Below are 16,901 nucleotides of genomic sequence, written 5' to 3' on the forward strand. Positions count from 1 at the left end.
TTAGAAACAAGCACTTTAACTTGTTTTAAGGTGTGCAAGATACATTTCTTTTGTCGTTTAGACTTCAACAGCAACCAACAAGGTTTACTTGCTCTTACTTCTAAGAAGGTTAAATGGAGGTGGTTACAGTTACTGGCAAGGAGTTAGTAGTGAATTGGAGTATGAAGCTTCACTCACTGGCTCCAAAACAACGCGGTTGCAGCCGACTTCCTCTTCCTGACTTTTCTTCCTGCTAATACTGCTTTGGGCACTCTTGGGACCCACATCCTTCTGCAGCACGGATGTCCTTGATCCGGCCTCGACCACCGTGAGTCACCTTCTCTCCTACTTCCCTCGACTTGCTTCTGCACACAGGCTTCGGTTAGCTGCACAACTTTAGCTCTGCAGTCAGAGCTCTTGGGCGCACCTGGCGAAACCATTAACTTCTTCCTTCAAGTTTCTCTCAGTGCAGCCAGACCGGGTTTGTTAACACAGGACCAACTCTGAACCTGCAGGTGAAATCTGCTCATCTCTCGTCCCGGCATCCCTTAAGTGGTCACACTTCTTTGTGAACTGCTAGCCTCGTGCTCTTCGCCTTCTGCTACTACTGCCAACCTTCCAGCTTCTGCTCCAGCTTCTTCCTACTGCTCCTTCCTGCTGCAGCCTCGCAGGCAATTCACTTCAGATGCAGGCCCTAAATGATAATTGCCTGACTCTGGCAAAGGCTGTTGGGCCTACTTGCCTGTCCTTTACTTCTGCATGCCTCCTCAGTCCTCTTCTTCTTCAGTCACTGAGGGATTCTGGGATACGTAGTTCATTGTAAGAAAATTAGGTTTTTCCAATTCTTTAATTTGGCAAAAGGTTCATCAGAAGGGAGGCACTACGGGGAAAATTAAAATGAGGTTTTTCCCAGTCTTCCTGATCTGTTCCCCCACCCCTCTCATAGAATTCTCACGCAGTACACCACCCCCAGGGTCAGGATTGGAGAGTGCCTGCCTTTCCCTGGCCACATGAGAAGGGTCACAGACCAGGTTCCTGTGGAAAATCCGATCAGATTCTCCACACTATCCAGTTCCCACCTTACACTCTCCCCTACTCTTTTAGCTAGAAAACTCGGCATCATCTATGTCCCTTCTCACACCTTCTCTACTTTCATCTCCAAAACTGGAACATCAGCTCGCCTCAACCTCCTAAATATTTGAAAAATCAGGCACCTCCTACCTTTCAACACCGCCAAGCATCTCTTAACCACTCTTGTCTTCTCTAAACTGAACTACTGTGCCAACGTTCTCTTTGGTCTCCCAAACAATGCTTTCTGTCCTCTCGACATGCTCATTAACTTCGCTACCAGGGCCCTCTCTGAACTGTCTCACTTCACACCTACTTCCTCCGACCATCAACAGGCTGGATGGCTGACGATGAAAAACAGGGCCAGATTAAAATGTCTTCTTCTGGTTCACAAATCTATCTATTGTAATGTATGACTGTATCTATCCTCCTCTGTCAGACTCTACAAGCCTTATCGTAATCTGTGTTCTGCCTTCTCGACTGCCCTTGTGGCTCCTCGCCCTCCCTGTGCTTCCTCTCGCTTCCACTCCTTCTCTCTTCTTGCTCCACTTGCATGGAATTCTCTTCCCCTGGACATCTGAGAAACAGTCCACACAGATTTGTGCAAAACCAAACTAAAAGCCTTCCTCCTTGCCTCTGAGTTACCCTCTTAACCTACCTCTCATCTGCCTGCAAGCTAAAAATTTTCCCTTGCCTCTGACCTACCTCTGTCCCCTGCTTCCACTCCAGCACTTCACCCATCATGGTCACATCCCGAACATATCTGGCCGTACCACCTACCGGCACTTAAAAATGTCCAATGTTCATTGTCCTTAATCTATGTATGTCTACTTATGTATTCTCCCTGGTGACTGTTCCATTACTCCCCTCCACAACCTGGTCAGAATGTCCCTCACGCTCGCCCCATTGTAAGAAGCTCAATGCTTCCCGTCAGATCTGATTTCTTATCTATTGTACATTATTTTGTGATCAAAAGAGCATTGTTCCTCCTGTATATAAATAAATAAATACTTGAGCAAATCTTGGCAAGTTAAGAATTTAGCAGTACAAACTAGTTTAATTCCCTCACGTCCCCCTGCAACATTGAATAAATGTGGGAGTGTGCTTCATTTATTGCTATTATTTCAGTTTGGAGGAAATATGAGATTCACCCGCTGCGAACAAAAACACTTTATAGATTTACACCAGGACGTGGCGGCAATGTGGCCTCACCAAAGATTATTACTTAAGAAGTCGTCTAGTTTTCCTTGCAGCCAAGGAATGGATGTGCTGACTTGTAAAGATTGGTAATCCATGGCAGAAAGAAGAGTTGTTTGAAGCTGTGTAGAGAAAACTAAAAAGAGTCAACAGTTGTGTGTTGCCTTTTAACACAAACAAAAAGGAAATCCTATTGCTAGGTCAGGCATTACTAGGTGCTTAGGCCATTTAGTTAGTTGTGTCAAACACAGGTAACATGCTACACCGATAGCTTTTTTGGGAACATTCCATTGTAGGAAAAAGCAAAGCCAATGCTTGGTGCTCAGTACGTTAGCTAAAAATACATTGTGTATTACACAATAAAGACCAGAATGTTAGTGGTTCACACAATTCTTAGACATGATGTGGTTGCATTCCAACATCCTCCCCCCCACACTGTGGGATGTACTGCTTTGGAATATACGAACAGCACTAGTCTATAATCATTTCTGCAAGTTACTTATTTGTTACAGGGCTTTGGCTGTGCCGATAGGGAGTCGTTCCTGGCACAGCAATGGCAGCTGTCCATTTTAAACCTGTGGAATCAGTTCCTAAACCCAACCATAAAATGGAAAGACTGAGCACCGCATGTGAAACTATAACCAATATGTGGTGGAAAAACTGTTGTAGGTTAAAAACATTGTAATTGTTCCTATCCAAAGCCTGTTGTCATGGAGATGCTGCTTCATGGGACCCACCATTTACAGTTTACATTCATGTGTGCACAATAAATGTACTATAAAAAAGGAATTGAATTGGCATATTTCCAAAAATGTGCTTTAACGTGTGCCTGCTCTTTTTTCAGTTTTTCAGACATAATCTTTCTTTAACGTGAAAGAAAGACCTGAAGTATGTTGCTTGTGGCCTGGAGGATAGCTGGGGGCAACACGTTTATCTTGGGAGCAAGACAACGCATAGCAACACAGGTTCCAATCCCGGGCTCGCGCTTAGAAACCGGTTCCAGTAGTAAGCGCATTATAAAAGAAGAATTATTTTTTATTTTAAAGTGTGCTACCTATGGCTGTACAGCCTATATAGCCAATTTGAGGTTTTGTGTCCAAGGGGAGGTAGCAGGGTTATTTTTCGATCCCGTGAAGAGGGAGAGGAGGGCACCACTTATAAATTCAGTCTTTCAGTTATCGGATAAATTAGATGAATTGATTCCAATACTTAAAATGCTTTCGCCTGGAGCTGCCAGTCCGAAATGGTCCTATAGCACAAGGACCTGTCCAAACATATGATATCCAAAAAACAAAGTAACTCTACTTTGTTAGGAAAGGCGCTTCACAGTTTGCCCCATTTGGTTGCTGCTGATTGATCTGCTGTGTAAAGTTTTACTCTCTTTACATAATGTCGGATGCAATTGGATGCGTAACCCTCTTGGGATGCGTTGGCTTTTATGGTATATCCATAGCGTTATTGCATGTACCTTCTGGTTGATTTCTTTTCGAATTAGGTACTCCAATTGTTTAATCTGTTGTTTAGGGTCTTGTCGTTTAGTACTGCCAGTTCCAAAACCACTGTCTTTTATTAGACCTAATATGACATCCGCTTCTTCAGATGAAAAGCCCAATGTGTCTGCCCTGTTTGTGGTCAGGGCTTCGATGTCAGTATATGACATCTTTTATCCGTCTCAAACTTAGAGTTCTCAATTTGTAAATTACAAAAACTCAGGGTTGTGTGCTCCACCTCTTTTTGTGCTAAGAAGAAAATCGAAAATGTGAAGAGGGGGAGGAGGGCACCACTTATAAATTCAGTCTTTCAGTTATCGGATAAATTAGATTAATTGATTCCAATACTTAGAATGCTTTCGCCTGGAGCTGCCAGTCCGAAATGGTCCTATAGCACAAGGACCTGTCCAAACATATGATATCCAAAAAACAAAGTAACTCTACTTTGTCATGTGACACTGATTTTGCCTAAATACCGCCCTGGTGAAGGTTCTATCCAAAATGCATTGGCACTAGCGTATTATGGGCAAACTGAGATGTAAACCCAGTGTGTGATTTGCAAAGACAAGTTATATTAACGGATATTTCAGGAATGTGCATTAAACATTTCCTGTAACAAATCATACTGTTTTGAATTTATCACTGACTTATGGTCAAGACTTTTATGCAAAATTCACAGCATATCAATCAGCAGCAACCAAATGGGGCAAACTGTGAAGCGCCTTTCATAACAAAGTAGAGTTACTTTGTTTTTTGGATATCACTTATTTTTCGATCCCGTCACTCAACCTAGACACCTTCCATTGCAGCTACCAATTTCGATTCCTGTGGCATGCTCTTTGCAAGAGCTCTGGGAAAGTTTTCCAGGCTGAAATGTGTTATGCATGCGGTTTGCAGTTGGAAGTACTAGATCAACACAGGAGGCTTTGGTTTCTTTATCATTCGTTGTTAAACCCCTTTTTTGGAACACAGGGCAACGGAGCATGCTAATGGCCCCCTTACGGTTTCACAGCCTTTACGTCAGTCGGCATTCATTACTTTTAACATGCGATGAGCATGTGGGCATGAGCATGGTGGGCATCGAGAGGCTGCCCTATTCTGATCAACCGTTCAAGCACTAATGTCTAGCCAAGCTCTACCAAGGTGGTGAGTCTGAACCAGCAATGCTTGGACGTAAGAGTGTCTGAAAGTGGTGAAATGATTTAGTTAAGCACACACGGAGTACTCTAAATAACACAAGGTAGACAGAATATATACAAATACAGTTATATTGATATAGACCTTGGACAACTCTTATGAACCAAAAATCACAGATCAGTAAATCACTAAACATACACTATGATATGCACATTCACATCTTCTGGGCTCCAGCTACAGAGCACCAACATTTTACTTTTTAAGTCAGAAAATCCGCAGTAGAACATTGCAGTGTAGCAAAGTAGGTAAGGGAAAATACAAGGTAAGTATTAAACTAATTTGGGAACATGAGATAAAAATAAAGGAGTTAAAGCATCATATGCAGCCTTGTAGTTGGGTCTACACTTGGAAAATACTTCCCTCGCTAGAAGAGATGGGGCTTAATGCCCTTAAAGTCCCAGTTAGAGCTTTTGCAGAAGGCTAGGAGTCTTAAAGGTAGGCTGAACACGTGTTGGCAAAGCCAAAACATAGTTTGTATGTTTTTCAAGTTACGAACAGTAGAAGTAACATTCTTAGGTATCCTCTCCCAATCCCACCACTTTAGGGGGAAGCCCAGTAGGGGTATCCCAGACCACACCTCCAACAATCATCTTCAGGCAAGGGAGAGGAATGGTTCGGACTTTATGCCAGTTAAATGCTATGGAGGTGGGGGTAGACATGGGTAAGTTAAATCACCCCTTGTACTCAGGGTCCACTTCTGGGGCTCTTGAATTTGCTGGGCCTGCTTGCTTGGTGATTTGGTTCCATGGGGGGAGGCCCAGGAGTCGCTGATGCAGAGGTCCCTTTCGGCTTTGGCATTTATGTACAGCTAGTCGGCCAATGGGCGCTCTGATGAGACAGTTCCTGGACCGGGCCGCTAGACGACTCTTGGCATGATGAAGAAAGGACCACCACGTTTATAATGACCTCAGAGGACTCTATGCAGGCAGACAATAGCATTGACCACCAAGATCAAATGGTGGAAGTCGACCCTTTGTGTTTGAAACAAAGAAGCTGGTCCTGCAAGTGCCCCGTTTGAGCTGGAGAGCTGTAATTGCAGGGTGAGGCCACTTTTTTCACAAGTCGAGGGTCTGCAGAATCCCAGGTCAGAACGCAACCAATGCAGCTAGTCCCCAGGATGGTTCAGGATCCTCAAGCATGCGTTGAGACTGGTTCTTCCCACCAGTCCTAGGTTTGAAGCACTGATACAGGCCTTTTGGAGATCAGCAAAGCAGCAGGGCTTTGCAGACTGTTGAAGAGGACAATGCTGGTTGGCTGTAACAACGTGTTCTGGGTGTCATCAAAGGGGTCTTGGTTCCAAGGACAATCTGAAGAATAGCTGGAATCCTCCTTTTATCTTTTACCTTAAATTCGAGCTGGAGTCACCCCCGAGCCCATCAATGCTAAGGATATGCATCATTCAAACTGGCAGGGGCAGTGCAATCCTGCAGAGCCACAGGCCACCACACATCTGTCCAGCAACAGACACATCTGGCTAGAATGTGAACTGGAACCAGACAGTGCCAGCCTCCATATGCGGCCACAAACACACACTGCTGCTTTGCCTGGGAAAGCAGAAGCTTTGCCTGGAAAAGTGCTCAACATACATGGCAGATCTGGCCCTGGGAGGGCAGATGACTAAAAGACAGAAGGCCAAGGGACAAGGCTAAATCTCCTGGCATGGCTATTTTAGAGTATATGATACTCTATAAAGCATTATGGTGGAAAAAGCAAAAGTGCACGCAAAACTGTAAAGAAAACATAGTATAAAAACATCCATTGCTGTCAGCCTGGCCTGGACACATCATGCGAGTAATGATAAAGCTACTAAAATCAAAGAGAAAGGAATACAAAATTTCCTTACCATACTTCACTGTATGGTGAGGTGTATTTGGCTAAATAAACAGGACATTTCGTGATGGAGGACAGAGCCCCTGACACTGATAGCCATAGGGACTGATCAGTGCCCCAAAACAGATAAGCTTAGCAAGGGAAAAGCAAAGAGGCTTCACTTACCCCCAAAATTGTGGTCAGCTTGAAAACAACAGCAAAAGGTTGGGGGAGTTCCATAGAAGCATAAGGAGGGAAAGCAACAAAAAGAAAATCTTTCCTTACAGGCATGATTACACCTCACTAAGACCGCCACCACCACAAAGTTTTCAATTTAATTAGAGACTCAAACTTTAATGGTTGTCGTAATTGGACTGCCAATTCTCCACCTCTAGATGTGGATAACATGTAATGGTGGATGTTATTTATTTGTTCTTTCGTTGCTGTACGTCTAGCATAATCTGCATATTTTCATTGAATTTATATGTGTATATGAAATGAATGCCCTCTCTTCTTTACCTTGCAGTTAAAAGTCGGAAGCCGTCCATTGGAGAGCTGATCTTGCGCCACACCAATAGCCCGACCAGAGCTCGGCAGGCTGCCCAACTTGCTTTCCAGCACATGAGGGAAGGACAGGTGTTGCATGCTTTGTCTGGGACCTCCATCTTCAAGAGCTCAGCTGAGAAACAGAATGAGGCCCTCAGGGTGAAGAACGCAGTGTATTGTGCAGTCATCTTTGTAGAGTTCCTGAAGGAGCTGGCAGCCATTGCACAGGAGCACGCAGTGACGTCACCGTTTATACTAGAGTCAATGGAGGAGTGACCTGTCAAGTCTGGTCCAGAGTTTATAACATCCAAGAGACCTGTGGTCACTGAGTGGTTTATCCTCTGCGTTCCATTGAGTAGTGACTGTTCAGTGAGTGAGAGGAGCTGAGCGTGCACGCGTACCATCCAAGTGATGTCACTATCCAGTTAAATGGGCAGAAAGCAGAGGAGCCCGGAGTACCTTTGTTTGCCTGCTCTCTATCATGCAAGAGGAGCTTTCTAAAGAGTCATGTATTGGAGTGTGCAACACAGCCATCTTCCTGCCTTCCCCGTCCTCATACAAGAGGCAGATAAACATAACTCCAATCAATCACACCACCTTCTGGCGCATCGAGAGAGCAACTTCTTGGGACCACAATCACCACACAGTTGATGTTTGCATGTGAGGGGGAAAGAAAATAAGCAGGAAGGGGAGAACCGGAGCAAACGTTGCCACATTACTCTTCTCCTGCCATTTGGTCAAGTGTGAAAATGAGACTCTGTGAATGTTGCCAACTGTCAAACTTTTTTTATAACAAGGTGTTTCTTACTTTCAAAGTTGATGGAAGAAAAATGGCTGGCTAGTTGAAGCTGCCTGGCGGTAAAATGTAAGAAAGGCCAACTACCTACATTCACGTCTTTATGCACATATCATACAAAGGCTTATCCATCTACTTACTGATACCCATTTGCTTTTGGAGGAAGGACATCAGCTTCCCAAGAATCTGTTCATGACATGAAAGACAGTCCCTCTCGAGCTTGCTCATGGTTTAGTATGGAGTGAGGTTGAGTAAAGGGGGATAGTATATTTCTGCCTCTCACTTTTACCAGTGTATGTGTATTTCTAAGGCTGGCAGCACTGCTAGAAGCAACACATAACACATGCTTGCAACCTGGACTTTATTTTCTTGTGGATCATCCTTCAAGCTGGAAGTGGTCCATGTGCAGCTGCTTCTTGGGGCGGAGGAAAGAAAGCCCTGCGCCCCCAGCTGCCATGTACTCTGAAGAAACCACTGGGTGTTGATGCCCAGTTTTTTTTATAAAAAAACCTGGAAAACACTACTGACTGGTCCTGCGTTTTAGACTTGTATATGTACACCAACATCTAGTACCATCACCAAAAAAACTGTTTTAATGATAAGTGTGGATGGGCCAGAACATTTTTTAATTTATTTAAAAATGAATGTTTTATGAAGAACATGTTATACACTGTTCATGTATTTGTAAATTATTCCATATGTACATAGATATGCTTTATAAATATGACCAGCCATGTCTGGTCAGAATCGATGTAGTTCCTGGGCAGAGATTCAGATCCAATACCCGTCGGACCTCGTATGCACCTAGTTGCACCGGTCATAGGTGCTGTAGTAATATCCACACACTTGATGATGCATTCTGTCCCCCCCATCCCCCCGACCTATAGCCTCTCAGGATGGTGGGTTGTCAGCAGGTCCATGTTTTTTTAAATGATCCTTCTGTAAATGTCCTTTCACATCTCCTCTCCCGCAAACCCTCCCCCACAAATATAGGCCAAAAGTCCTCTGGCACTGTAATCAATGCCTAAAGCTTTTATGCCCGCTGGTTGCTTACTCATAATCCGAGCCTTTTCAGTAGGGTTTATTTATATCTCACTGTTGAATGAATTCTCATCTCAATATCGTAATCAGTCCCACCCTTGTACTGTCTCTGTGTTTGTTAGCAGAGCGTTGCATCTAGCGGAGGTGATATTTGCCTTTGGTCACCCCATTTCAAAATGAAGCGAAGACTAGTGTCTTGTCCAACTTCCTCTGTATTTGCTGGGCCTCTGTGTGATGGAAACCTGTTTGCCTTCTAAGTGCTGGCAATAGGTAGGTACTGGCAGGCTATGAGCAGCTGTGATCCTTTTATGTGGAAGGTAAAATGCTGTACCTCCCCCCATGGGTAATATGTTCTCTGAGATAGCAAGTACCTGCCTTCTTTTTCAGTTTAAAGCACTGCTATCCATTAGACCAGAGACAAGCCTGGAGACTAAGTAGAGTGCAAGGTGTTGCTAAAGGCAAGGAATTGTGTAGATAAGATGGGCCTATTGGTGTTTTTCTCCTATCTGTGTGTATGCAACTAGGACGTTGGCATATTTCTTTGGAAGAAATACAGTATCATTTTGACTTCGTTTGGCTTCTCTAATTTATTTTTCTATAAATGTTGCTTGCCAAGCATCTTAATTGTTGCTGCATCATCTCATCCTTAGCATGTGTGCTAATGTTAGACAAGGTGTCCCGCAGGAATAACGGTGCTGTGCAAGTACTGCTTGAGTGTCGTGATCTCTGTAGAACCTGGAATGGAATCCCTCTTTACTTAATTCGTTCAATGGGCCCCCGTTCTCTGTTTCAAGTTGTAAGTTGAAGGCCATTTTAGCCAGATTAGTGCAAACAATCAGTACCAAAATCTTAAAAGGATAATTCCTTTATTAAGCTGACACATTTCTTTTATATTGGTGCACTTTTAGGAAAATGGAGGACCCTTCATCGGGCAGGCCTTTTTTTACATTGGGATTTGCAGACAGAGTGATCAAAAAGTTTGCATCTGCCGTAGTTCTCAAGCAAGAGACTGCAGAGTCTGTCGCACCACACAGCACTAAGTCAAGAACAGGGAAACAAAGGGAACTAAAAACCCTTCTTCACATAGTAGGCAGCGCCAGTGCAAGAATAGTCAACACAAGGTAACTTTGAAAGTAAGTGTTGCCGACGCTTTATTAACAGGGCAACCAGAAAATTGTAATTGTGACAGACAGACAATGTTACACCTATTAGCCCTGATTGAAAAAGGCAAAGCAATTGCCGAAACACGTGTCTCAAAATAGGGCACATCAAATACACACTTACTTTCAAAGTTACCTTGTGTTGACTATTGTTGTGCTGGCGCTGCCTACTATGTGAAGAAGGGTTTTTAGTTCCCTTTTTTTCTGAATTCATAATGCAGAGCAATGGGTGGTCTCCGTTACGTCACTAGGCAGATGACACCACTCTCAGGCGCAGGACAAAGACAAGTTGATAGACCAAGACCCCTATTTCGTGAACATTAAGTCAAGAACAGGTCTGCACCATGTCCCGCATGTGAAGCTAATACTCCGACAAGTGCACAAAGAGTATAGCCCTTTCATGTTACCTGCAGTGTAAAATCCTAGCAATGCAACTGACAAAAACCCATGTCGTAGCTAAACAACAACGGGGGATTGAGTCTTTGTGTTGAATCCTCTTTGGGTCCATACATGATCTGAAAACAAACCAGCTCTAACGTTTCTGCGCTGGCTCCCACTGAAAGATCACACTAATCTCTCCATGGCCACATCCGGCATACCTTTCTGAGGTATTTCAACACTCCTAAACAATGGCTTCCAGACAGTCATTGCTCCTACCGTTTGATAGTAGTTCTCCTTGCTCATCAGACGCTCGAGACTTGCAGCATCCATGCCTATTCTCATCTCTGCTACGGAAGATATACCCACACCAGGCTTTGATATTGATGAATATGAGTTCATCAATATCATCATGAGATGACCCTACCAGCAGAAATCCTCACCTGCATCTTCCTCTTGGAACCTCTAGCTAACATTCGATGGACCAGATCTGTTCTACCTAAACTTGCATCCCACCCCAGTCTTCAAAGCATGTGCGCAAGTCCCACTATGAAGTAAACCGAAACCCTGACAACGAATGCCACCCCAAAACATTGCAAAAGAACTGCACCATGGGGAATTGAGGGACCATCCTTTGACGATTGCTTACTTCTGCTTTCCTCATGAAAAGTCAAGAGTCCAAACTGTAGGCAAGCCTGGATGGCTAAAAAAAGAAATCAATTTGAAAAACATGAATCTTTTGAAATTTGGGCACACTTTTTGCACTATGTGTTTAAAACCAATTAGTTAGTAAGCGTTCTATGAAATAATTTGCAAAAATAAATTTGCGCATCTTTTCCAGAGTTAGGCTGTGTAGCAAATGGTGGTTAAATATCAGATGTGCAGAGAAGTTCTGTATTGGCGAATAGATGGCCCATAAGTGGCATGCTGCTGTGTACATAAGAGGGAGTCTTTCACCACAAACAGGAAATCAGAAAACGAAATGTTATGTCAACTCTTGGCACAGCTCATTTCTATCAGTGAAAATAAGCATTGATATATACGAGAACGTGGTTCAAAGATGCTTCTACTTGACGTGATGGCTTTGCCGTTTTACACTTTCATTTTTACGGTATCATGACGGCTAAAGTGCCTTTGGGATGACAATCCTTGACAATAAGAAAATCCATTTGACTAGCATAGGTAGGATGGTAAAGACCTACTCATGCAGAAAGAAACAGGATTCTGTTTGTAGTACAGTAATGACCACATACAGAGATCCATGGATATAATGTATTATGCGTTCCTGAGGGTTCTGGCTAACCCTGGCTTTTTCGTTCCATAGGATTGCCTAACTCAGCCTGACATTTTACCAAATCTTCAAGAAAGTCATTTCACATCTCAGAAGGGACAGCACTCTTGTCTTTTCAGATCTAGGTGATTGGCTGATAACATTTCTCCTAATCTCAGGCGGATGTGCAAGCTATATCACTCCCTGGAATTCTTGGTTAACTTGAAGACCAATTGATGTCACTCATTCAGGATCATCTTCATTGTGGATGATCATGGGCACTCAAACTAAGGAAGCTGGAGTTGGTATGGCCCGTCTGTTACAAGATGTCTGCTCCATCCTGACTCTTATCTGGCCGATCGATATTTTCTTCATTTTTTTAGTTCTCATGGCCTCATATAGAGAATGGGTGCCAGAAGCAAGACTCTGCTCACGGTCCTTGCAATTTGTTCTAATGTCTCTGTGTGCCCAGTATGGGCGAGACTTAGAGGAACGGCTAGCACTGTCAAATATGTTCATCAGGATCTGCTCTGGTGGACCTCTGCATCCAGTCTAATCCATGGAAAGCCATTTCATTAGCCTTGCCAGAAGTGACTCTTTTGATGACGAGTCCACTTTTGGTTGGTAATCCCATCTGTTTTGATCTGTTCAACAGTCATTGGAAAGTTTTCCACAACACCCTTTAGTAACTGAGGACAATCAATCACCCTAATTGTTTACACAATGCATTACTTCAAAAAGGGAGGTGATGTGTGATTTCTCCTTCTGTGCAGGGATGCCATGTCAATCTGTTTTTGGGCTCTGCAGGAAGGCCCGTTCAGTGGCTGGTGAATGCCTTCAGCAGATGAAAGGTGATCTTTTATGAATGAGTACTGCACAGGGTATTGATGAAGAGCATCCCTGTGACAGGGAGACATCCTCATGCTAATCTGTGCATCCACTGAGAACTACATATGCCCCTTTTTCTGCTCCAGGGAATGTCCACTCCGAAGATCTCCGGTTGTGGATTGGCATTTCACTTTCGTGCATTGTTTCCATTCTGCTGATTAACACTTCCTTTTCCTGGTAGCTGGGGCAGTTCAGAGAAGCCATTATCCTTGCGGCACTAGACCTATCAAGAAGGACATGTATCCCTCTAAGGAGAGCTATTCACTCCTATTTTAGGGGTGGATGGACCAAAACTCCTCTGTTCTTTTTAAAAACATTTATATGTTCTCATTGTGATGTTAACAACCCATAAACCTTTCACTAAGGTTATTTATACCTGTACGTGGAACAAAGATTTCCAGTTGGTGCTGTAATAGGAGTATTGAAGATGTGTTGTTCATGTTTGTTAGTTCATTTCGGTTCGTCTTGACCTGGAAGTGCCTCCATATATAAATATGGTTAAGGGCTCCTATTCGACCTGTAGTAGGGTTCATACCTTGCAGTCTTGCAAGTTCTGAAATAACTGGTTAACTCATTTCTGCCAAAGCCTTTTATTGTTCTGTCTAATAGGGGCTCCTTTGGGGTTTTTGTTTTTTTATCCCCTGAGGTTTGTCACTATGAAGGTTGTCCTCCATCTTTGGAAGGTCCAGTGCAGCAGTTTCTTATTTAAGGTATTGGTGTGTTGTACTCTCTTGACCACCATTCTGATTTAAGGTAGTGCTTTGGGTTTCCAAAGATGAGGGATTAGTTGGTGTAGCGGTCCCACTGGTAAAAGGTTTCCAAGTGGTAACTGTTAGCATGCCATGCATTGACAGGTCAGTGTTTTATTCATACATATTAAGTGAATTCATGACTCAGTTTGGACAATTCCCTACTGTTGTTAAAAGGAAAACATGTCATATAGTACCTGTCTGGGGGCCACATATTGTCTGTGAGACGAGCCTTCCTGCTGCTAACCTCAAGTTAATAGATACCTATCACTAGGTAGCAGTGCAATGTGAAAGACCACCTCAGACATGAGGTCAGTTATGTACAAATACAGTAGTAAGTACGCCTACAAACCTTTCTAGCCTTATTTACCTTTAAATTTGATTTGTTGCATTTCAGTATTCTGCATTTTAAAGCAACCTGGTCCACCACTTTGTCTTCACTTGTCAGATCCAAAGTCTCCTGTATCTTGAATCTCGAATTCTCTTAGCAGTTCTGGAGCAAAAGAGCAGTAACCGAATGGTATGCGCCATCCACAAGACACAGTATGGTTCAAAATGTAAAGCTAATGTACACGCTTGAATACTATACAAAATCCCTGCGTGCTTGTATCTCTTTACAGGAGTGGAGCACATTTGACCCAAGCAGTTCATACTGATTGCTACCCAACATTGTGCAATTAACTACATCTGTCTGGAAGGGCCTTCTCTAACCTCTTTGCCATCAAGGCAATGACAGATCCCTTTGAAATGTCTAATCTGCTGTTCTAACCCCCCTCGGCATAGCCATGCAACTCTCCTGTTGTCGGGCCTCAATTTTGTACCTGCCCTTTGTGCTTTGATAATTGATAATTCGCTCATTCAGTTCTTATCATCTGTTTGCAACCATCTGGCTAAAAAAATGGTCTTATGATGCTTCAAAGTGGCACTTTATCCTTTAATTTGATCATGGAAGGAAGTTCAACTCTGTTGGACCTCACCATGCCTTTGTTTGTAATTCCCTGATAGGTTTAATAGTAATTGGGTAGTTTCTTGGGACCCACTTCTGCAAGCTTTCACAGCTGTACCAACCTCCTATAAGTCCGTCCTTCCACAAGTGGGCTCTGACTGCCACGGTGCTGCCATTCAGAAAGTGCATCCTTTTTGAGATTGCAGCACCTAAAAGCATGCATGGACCACTTTCAGTGTGTTTTTGAAACCTCTCCATGCAGAGGTTGCGCAGTTCGGATGTTTAGCTGCATAAAGCCATTTCTAGACTTGGTACCTATTCAACTGCAACTCACAAATTGTTTTATTGTATTCAAGTATTTTAAGCTAGCTTAAAAGTGCCCTTTTAAAAAAGTGCAAGGCTGTTTTTCTATCTTCCATTGTGTTACATTTAAGTTTACCTGGCGTGTGTGTGTTGATTTCTGTATTTCAGTTTTAAGAGTACATTTTTATTAATATATGCAATAACTCAAGTCAAACGACTGCAAAGGTGTGTGTGTGGGAATGTAAAAGAAGAGCTGCTGCCCTATCTATGTTTGAAGAACAGTGTGAGGCAATAGACCGCTGCAATAATTAATCATAAAACTTTTCTGTGGTACGAGGTTATAGGAAGCTTATCGAAACTAAATCGCTCTGCGAGTGAAAAACCTCTGCTCTCCTACCAGGGTATTTAAAGATGGAACATTTTGACCTACCTTCCACATTTCTTTCTTCTTTTATGTTCTCCAAAGTTGTTCCCAAGATTCATGTGTTTTGAGTCTTAATGTAGAGGCAGGAAGTCTTTTACTTAGTTTGGGAACTAGCGTTCACATACTGATGGGATGCATTAGAACCTTAACCCCTTCAAATGCTTTGCAGACTACAATTTATTTGGGAGCAGTATGTCTTTCTAAGGTTTGACTTTTTAGAAATGTTATACTTTTTAAGTTTGCAGCTCATGCATGATGATTGCATACTGATAGTTGCAGACTGATAGGTTCTCCAGATCATGGGGCCTGTCCTATTTATTAACCGATTCATTTAAAGGAACCCTTAATTAGTAGGACATTGCCTAAAATGGGGTTTGCAAGGGTTGCACCTCTGCAGGGCAGAAATAACGCTGGCTGAGCACAGGTGGATGGTATTTTAAAGAAACAATATCCCTGTCCAGTACTCCAGTTTCATGTCTTGTAAGAACTCCATTCCTGACCTGGAATCTTAGTCATCTTGTAGCAGGTTGCATCAATAAAACATTGTATTATGCTGCTGGTGAGCCTCCAGCCTTACTAGTACAGGGAAGACTTCCCAATGTGTCATTCCCCCTTGACCCCTGATTATATTCCTGTTTGACCTGCAAATATTGTCATTCTAAACATTTGATATTTTTTTAGGGAGCCTTTTGTTATACCATGTCTGTCCCAGAAGCACCCAGGCCTTTTTGCCCAGACTTTAATTTTAAGTCTCCTCTTCCTGCCTTTGTTGAGTTCAGAATGTGTCAACTTGTTTGGTTATGTTGCGCATGTCACTCAGAGGTAGAGCACACAGAACCTCTGGGCCTGTTAGATCTGTCATGTTCTTAATGGGTAGGAATCTCTTGTTCCCAGGAAGACTTCTAAATAGGTTGCACCGCAGTGGCCTATCTGGGCTTTTTACTGTGTCCTTCCATCCTTTAATCAGCAGCGCATTGTGATGACTGCCCCATTGGCATATTTATTTAATCATATGGTCTCTCAGCTGTATTTGCATAAGAAAAGATTTTTTAGGGAGCGATTTGTGTTTGGCATAAAATGTTTTAATTCAGGTTAAAAAAAACAATCACATTTAAAATCTCAAAATAAATAGTGATGTGGAAACCTATTAACCGTGTTTCTGGTCTGGTTCATATACTGTTCCCTAATAATGCTTTGATTCATGCCTACAGTAACATCGCCAACATACTTGCCAGAGGTTCAGCAAGGAAGGTTTGCACGCCACATATATTAGTTTCTGGAGTGTTCCCTTGAAAAAGTAACTAAAACTAAGGTTAGTTCTCGGCCTCTCTCTCGCTCTTTGACTTCGAGACAATTCCCTAACACATGGAAAAATGGACGTTGCACTCATTTGAGGACTTTTTTTAAGAATGCAAGTTAAATTCATGAGTTGAATGTTATTGTTGTCCCAGTGTGATCAATATCTCTACTGTTTGATAGACAACATTTGTAGATTTCTGGTCACTGCCCTTTACTTACTGGTACACAAGAGTGAAATCTAAACAACGTGGGCAGGGTCACTAACAGTAAGTACACCCACTTTCAAAAGTGCATACGACGAAACAAATCCCTCTCTGCACTGAGGAAGGAAGTACTGAATTTAGTGTCTTGATGCATGTGT

General features: G+C 42.9%; 1 protein-coding gene across 4 annotated transcripts in view; it reads left to right on the plus strand.

The window, feature by feature from the left end:
• The window catches only part of FHIP1B (FHF complex subunit HOOK interacting protein 1B), an 889,991-nt gene extending 873,603 nt beyond the window's left edge, over positions 1–16,388 (plus strand). For all 4 annotated transcript variants that reach the window (XM_069640430.1, XM_069640429.1, XM_069640431.1 and 1 more), the window contains one exon: positions 7,267–16,388. In XM_069640430.1, coding sequence (XP_069496531.1) covers positions 7,267–7,562 — 296 coding nt within the window. In that variant the 3' untranslated portion in view covers positions 7,563–16,388. The remainder of the gene's footprint in view (positions 1–7,266) is intronic.
• The last annotated feature ends 513 nt before the right edge of the window (positions 16,389–16,901 follow it).

Source organism: Ambystoma mexicanum, chromosome 7q (assembly GCF_040938575.1).
Source record: "Ambystoma mexicanum isolate Mex_15411 chromosome 7q, UKY_AmexF1_1, whole genome shotgun sequence".
Classification (NCBI taxonomy): Eukaryota; Metazoa; Chordata; class Amphibia; order Caudata; family Ambystomatidae; genus Ambystoma; species Ambystoma mexicanum.